The following is a 6,427-nucleotide window of genomic DNA, read 5'->3' as shown; positions in this document are numbered from 1 at the left end:
AAAAGGGAATTACCTCCTCCCATGATGTAAAAAAAAGATTCCTTACTACATGCTTCTCTCTGTCATGGAACAAGTTAAGGATGTGCTGTTGCTAAAGACCTCACCTGTCCCAGTGTCTCCAGGAAAACAGAATCATTTCCCACCAGCTTCTGGTCTGGGCCTTGTTTTTCAGAAGCTGAGTTTGTCTTTCGTTACTATTTCTTCAACAAGTGACTATAGCATCTGTCTCACTGAGTGTGGACACCTGGCACATAAATAATTAAATACGAGTGCTCTCATGAGCCCTAATCCAGGCACCCAACAGGCACCGGACGAGAGGTGCAGGGGGTGCCTGTACACACAGTGCATTTCTTAAATGCCTTCGCCACTTCACAGATATTAATAGGTAAGTTTATTTTCTCTGAAGAACAACTCAACACGTAATAACTGTTAGCAACCAAACTACAGAGAACTCCTAGCAGGTGATCGTCACAAGCACAAGGGAGTAAGAGTTCTGGTTCTGGGAGTGCTGCTCACACCCCCAGGCTGAAGGGAACACCTGCAACTGAGGGACTGTGGGTGCAGGAGCTCTGTACCCCAGTGATGCTCTGTCGCTTACCGATGCTTATCATCTTCCCTTTGTTTCTTGGCGTCTCGTTCCCTGCTTCGGTCTCTATCCCTGTCCTTTCTGTCTCTGTCCTTCCTCTCCCACCCTCTGCTCCTCTCCTCCTTGGAGTCCCTCTCTCTCTCACTGTCACCCCAAGCCCATGACCGTTCCCTTTCTGACCATCGCTTGTCTCTGCTCCTTTCATGGTCTCGCTCCCTTGTTCTCCAGTCCCTTGCTCCTTCACGAGACCAGTTTCTTTTCTCCGCGGATCCTTCTCCACAGAAATCACTTTTCATGTTTGGCAAATTGATGGGCTTTCGGAAAGGTCTGTCCCGTCCTCCAAACCGCAGCTGCCCAGATTCCTTTTTACCTCCAAAACCACCTCCGAGTCTCCGAGGAATCCATCCTTTGAGGGTTCTTTCCAGTTCAAAGTCTACAAAGATCTCATGTTGATCGATAACCAGCCTGTTGGCGTCTCTGTGGGCCTTCAAGAGAGCACGCTCGTCTTTGTACTCGATAAACGCGTAACCCTTCGAGAAGCCCGTGACCAGGTCTCGAACCAGACGGATCTTTCTGATGTCTCCATACCTGGAAAAGACCTCCTTTAACTTCTCCTCTGTCGTCTGAAGATTGAGCCTCGCTACAAACAGGGTAAGGCGAGGATCCCCTGTGACTCCCTTGTTGGGCTCGTAGCGTGCCAGCATCGCCCTCCATATGGCGCGGTCGTGGGGCTCCTCGTCGGTGCCGTCGATGCTGCCGGCCTTCAGGGGGTCGTACTCCTTGGCGATGGGGGCCCAGTCATTCATCGTCTAGAGGGGAGAAGAACACACACCCGAGGGACACACAGGGATTTGGGGGAGAAGAGAAGGGAGTACAGGAACCACTTCCAGCACTGCTGTACGGTATTTTCCATCCAAAAATCCCCGAGAAGTCGGACAAGCTTAAATAAAGTGTCGGTATCGCTGCTGTTGGAGCTCAGCCGCCGTGAGGCCGGGCCGGGGAGCCGGGGCCTTCCAGCCTGGAGAAGAGAAGGCTCCCAGGAGAACTTAGAGCGGCTTCCAGCCCCTTCAGGGGCTGCAGGAGAGCCGGGGAGGGACGTTTCCCAGAGGCACGGAGCGGTGGGACGAGGGGGAGCGGCTTTACATTGGAGGGGGAAAGCCTGAGACGAGCTCTTCGGGAGAAAAGCCTCCCCGTGGGGCCGGGGAGGGCCCGGCCCGGGCTGCCCGGGGCAGGGAGGCCGCTGCGGGGGGCCCGGCCGGCGCCGGAGCCGCGGAGGCAGCGCGGGGACAGCCGGACGGTCCTCGAGGTCCCCGCCACCCCCCGACCCCCCCCGCTGACCTCTCGGGCTCCTGGCGGCCGCTCCCCGATCCCGCCCCCCGCGCCGCTTCCCCCGCCGGCCCCGCCCCCTCCCTCCCCTTCCCCCGCCCGCCCCGCAGCGGCCGCCGGGGCCGCCGGGAAGGCCGAGGGCGGCGCCCGCGGGGTCATCGCCGCCCAACGAGCCTGAGGAACCGTCGCCAGGGCCCGAAGCAGCGACCGCGGGGCCCGGGCTGGGAGGGGAGAGGCCGCCCCGCCCGGCCGAGCGGCCCGGGCCGCTCGCAGCGACAGCGGAGAGCCCCGAAACTGCAGCGCGACCGGCCGGGGTGCTCCCCGAGCAGAACCGGGCACTGCCGGGCCCTGCGCCGGGAAATCAGACACTAAGGGAATGCTAAAGTCATATAAAAACTGTAGTGATTATAGTTCGAAAGAGCAACGAAGCTGGTGAGGGGGCTGGAGAACAAGAGGAGCGGCTGAGAGAGCTGGGGGTGTTTAGCCTGGAGAAGAGGAGGCTGAGGGGAGACCTCATTGCTCTCTACAACTGCCTGAAAGGAGGTTGTGGAGAGGAGGGTGCTGGGCTCTTCTCCCAAGGGACAGGGGACAGGACGAGAGGGAATGGCCTCAAGCTGCACCAGGGGAGGTTCAGGCTGGATATCAGGAAAAAAATTTTCAGGGAAAGTGTCACTGGGCACTGACAGAGGCTGCCCAGGGAGGGGGTTGAGTCCCCTTCCCTGGAGGGGTTTAAGGGCCGGGTGGATGAGGTGCTGAGGGACACGGGTTAGTGATTGATAGGAATGGTTGGACTCGATGATCCGGTGGGTCTCTTCCAACCTGGTGATTCTGTGATTCTATGAAAAAAAAAACAGGCTTGTGATGAACTCCCAGTAGTCCTAAGAATTATTACATATTATTACAATTCAGCGCTCTTGCTCTAGGAGAGCCCTGTTCTTGTCAGGTTACAGGATCACAACCACCGCCGTTTATTTTACAGCTCAGCCTTGGACCAGATAAAAGTGTAATGGAGCACACAGATCCAAACCAGCCTCGGTTCACGTTTACAGGAGCTGCAAGAAGTATTGCAAGAGTGTAACCAGCTGAAAGCTCAGCTTCTTGTGATGCAAGAGAAGCCACGATGCTATAAAAGGGGTATTGTGAAGCCTGCAAAGAACTAATGACAGTCACTTCTTGTCTGAGGAGCTTATTAGATCACAGTATCAGGTTTGAGCACCTAGACCAGGCCAGGCACTGTCTGGATGTGCAAGAGATGTCTCTGCTCCCAAGAGCCTCCAAATGTGCAAAGAAAAAAGGGGGAATTATGAAGTTTCTCTGCCGCATAATTTTAAAACTAAACTTCCTCTTTCTCTGCAGAATTTGCAGCTTGTTCCTGTCGCTGTACTGCTGTAAGGCCACATACACCTATTCCCACTCCACATGCAGGCTGGTTCTTGCACACATGAATTTGTTTATGCAGCCACAGCAGCTGCACGTGTGCTGTTCTTGTCTAAAGCCACACTTGGTACCAAAGAGCACAGGGGTTTCCAGCTCAGCTTTAGTCAGAATTTCCTTCCTCCTCCAGTTTTCCCCTGGGGGATGCTGGCTTATCTGCTGTTCCTTTGCTCCCACACTGAACATGGCACTGATCTGGAAAGCAGAATATTAAGCCCTTCCTGCATAAGATAAGCTGAAGAGAGTTTTTTAAGACTGACAACAGAGGGTTGTGTCAGGCACTTGAACTGTGCAGAACAAGGTCCTTCAGAGAAGGATTTTGGTCTTTCTATAAAAGACCAGCTAGGAGGATCAGTGTGAGATGAAGGGTGGGGTGCAGGAAGGGTGTTGGTCCTGGTGTTACAAATTCACTTCCAAGACTTCTCCCCTCATCATCAGGTTGTATTAAACTCTTTGGGGCAAGAAACTACTTCTTAATCTAGACACAAAACACCTGAGCACATTAGATGTCAGTTGAGAGATTTCAGTAACAACCTCTTAGATCCAGTAAGCCACCCTGTGCTGTGTGTAAGAGGCAGGTTAAACCAAGAAGTTAAAGGTCAATAAAAGAAGTCTGTTTACAAACTGCTCAACAGCACTTCTCACAGCACAGTGAGGCACCACTTCCCCATCTCGGCTCCCTAGTTGTGCTGTGCAGCCATTAGAACAGATTCTCACTTTGATTGCTGAGCTGTGTTATCCAGTTTATTAAAGGCCACATTAAAAATTTACATGGGAAATGTTTTGGGGTTTTTAGTGATTTAAGTCACAGTGCTGTGCGTTGAGAGTGCGTCAAGCCTGCTTTCCAGTTCCACTAGTTCTATGTGGTTGTATCTTGATAGAGCTGAAGCCAAAAAAAAAAAATCTTCCCTTTAAACATTCACACAAAACCCAAATTAGAATTTTACAGCCATAAATATATGTTCCAAAACATCTAAAATTGGAAATAAGCTCTGTTAGCACAAGGTACCTGACATCCTTACAGAGAATGGCTTAAAATGACTGATGATATTTGAGGACTGCATTTGTAATCGTGATTGCTGAGAAGCTATAGTGCAGAGAGAGCTCTGCAGTGTCACACAGCTCACAGTCCCATTTTTCTCTAAGAGGAGAACTGGCCTCAGAATGACACCAATTTCTAGATGCCCTCCTGTATTTTTATATCCAGACAAGTGTTTTTTAGCTCCTTGCAGCTACTGCCGTCACAAGCTGTGATCAGCTCTCGAGACAAATGAGGTCAGCTCAGGACAGTAAATTGCCATGCTGCGAAAGCATCGTGTAGCATGCAAGCTGGTAACGTCTAACCTGATTCCAAGCAGGGGAAACCTCCTTCAGTAAATCTGAAATTTTAGCTTAAAGTAGGTGTTAACAACCACGTGGAATGCAGCAGTGTCGAAGCATGATGGCAAAATCTACAGCTTGGGCAAAGCCTTTCTTTTCTCCTCCATAGGGTGGGAAGAGGAACAGCCACTTGCCTTGCAGGGAAGCTGGGAAACTCCCATCTGTTCCCAGCTGTGTGGTGTGAGCCCTTTGGTGGCTTTGTTGAAGGTACCACAGATCCACCCATGCAGAAATTCACCATTTGTCTGTACCCTCCTGTCATCTTTGGACTCTTGTAACATGTCCAGTGTCTGATTACACTTCCCTTTCACTTCTGTTGTGCTTTGCCATCCCTCCTCTGTGTAGAAGGCAGGTCGTTACTTTTTGTGTTCTCATTAAAGCTCAGCCTAAGCAAAATGACATCACAGTGTTTAAGGAACAGAAGTGTCATTCATTACGAGAAATAGGCAAGGCTGCCATCCCTGTCCTGTGAGCGCCCGTTCGCCCCTGCCCGAGCTGACCAGGGATGGGTTTAAACATAGTCAGTAATGCCTCGTTATGCACAAAGCCACAAAAAAAAACAACCCCCCCCAAAAAAAACCCAAACCAAACCAAAAAGAAACCAAAAAAAACCCCCCAAACAACAAAACAAGCAAAAAACCAAAAAACCCCAAAGAACAAAAAAAAACAAAAAAAACCCCACCCCCCAAAAAAACCCCAAAACCAAATAAAAAAGCCAAACAAAAAAACCCCAAAAGCCCCAAACCAATAAAAAATCCCCAAACCACCCCACCCCCCAAACGCCAAAGCCTCTTTTCCCCGTGGGATCATCTCACAGAAAAGAGCAAACTGAAGAACTAGGAAAGGCAGCCAGCAGCAGCCCTGCCGCCAGCAGGGACAGTGAGGACAATCAAACAGCTGTAAGCCTGCCTGCGTCTTTAGGCAGACTAGGACCTGATTCACAATTAGGGAATCCAGGGTGAATTCTGAACTTCAGCCTCGTTGGCTGGATATGGTTTTTCTCCTCTCCCTGTAAAATTAAAAACTGATAGAGCACTCCAGAGTAAGGCCGTGTCCACCCAGGCAAGCAGGGCATTGCTTTTTCTCTAGGAAAACCAAGCATTTCAGAGCAAAGCTTTGCAATCCTTGCCTCTCCTCTAGGATATCACGACTTTGCTGTGGGAACAGGCCGGCTCTCCCTGGGAGCATATTGACCTTGTATGAAGCAACTATATCCGCTACACGCAATCTCAGACTCCTCCCTCCAGTCCCTCCCCAGAACACATTTGCACAGTCTTATGGCTGCATGCTCCTTTTCCAGTTGTATATTATAAATTTCTTTTTGTTCTTTTTTAGGATCTCTTTTAAAGATGGAAAATGAGCATTCTCAAAAACTTCACCGCTGCTGCTCAGAAGTGGCACTGATGACTGCTTCTAAGGCATCAGGGAGTCAACAACTGGAAGAGAAAGCATCACCCCTGCTGTAGAGAAGCACTCAAAAATTGTGTTGTATAATATTCCTTCAGAACAGGTTTTACTTTGCTGTTTTAGAAACTGTTTCAAACAGTCACTTTTTATATTTCTTATGATTCCTGCCAGACATTACCCACATGTAGAGAATAAACATTTATACAAAGGTGATTTTTATTATTAATAGAAGAGTCTGTGATCTGTACTATCACATATTTATCCTGCCCACCCATCAAAATGCTCAGCCCTAAT

At 50.2% G+C, this 6,427-nt stretch overlaps 1 protein-coding gene across 1 annotated transcript; it reads right to left on the bottom strand.

The window, feature by feature from the left end:
• Positions 1-374: 374 nt before the first annotated feature.
• Positions 375-1,841, bottom strand: SNRNP35 (small nuclear ribonucleoprotein U11/U12 subunit 35). The gene has a single exon (XM_069871139.1). The coding sequence runs from the start codon at positions 1,390-1,392 to the stop codon at positions 595-597; it is 798 nt and encodes a 265-aa protein (XP_069727240.1). The 5' UTR covers positions 1,393-1,841; the 3' UTR covers positions 375-594.
• Positions 1,842-6,427: the final 4,586 nt, after the last annotated feature.

The sequence above is a fragment of the Phaenicophaeus curvirostris genome, chromosome 17 (genome assembly GCF_032191515.1).
Source record: "Phaenicophaeus curvirostris isolate KB17595 chromosome 17, BPBGC_Pcur_1.0, whole genome shotgun sequence".
NCBI classification, from domain to species: domain Eukaryota; kingdom Metazoa; phylum Chordata; class Aves; order Cuculiformes; family Cuculidae; genus Phaenicophaeus; species Phaenicophaeus curvirostris.
This window is presented reverse-complemented; position numbering and strand designations above follow the sequence as displayed.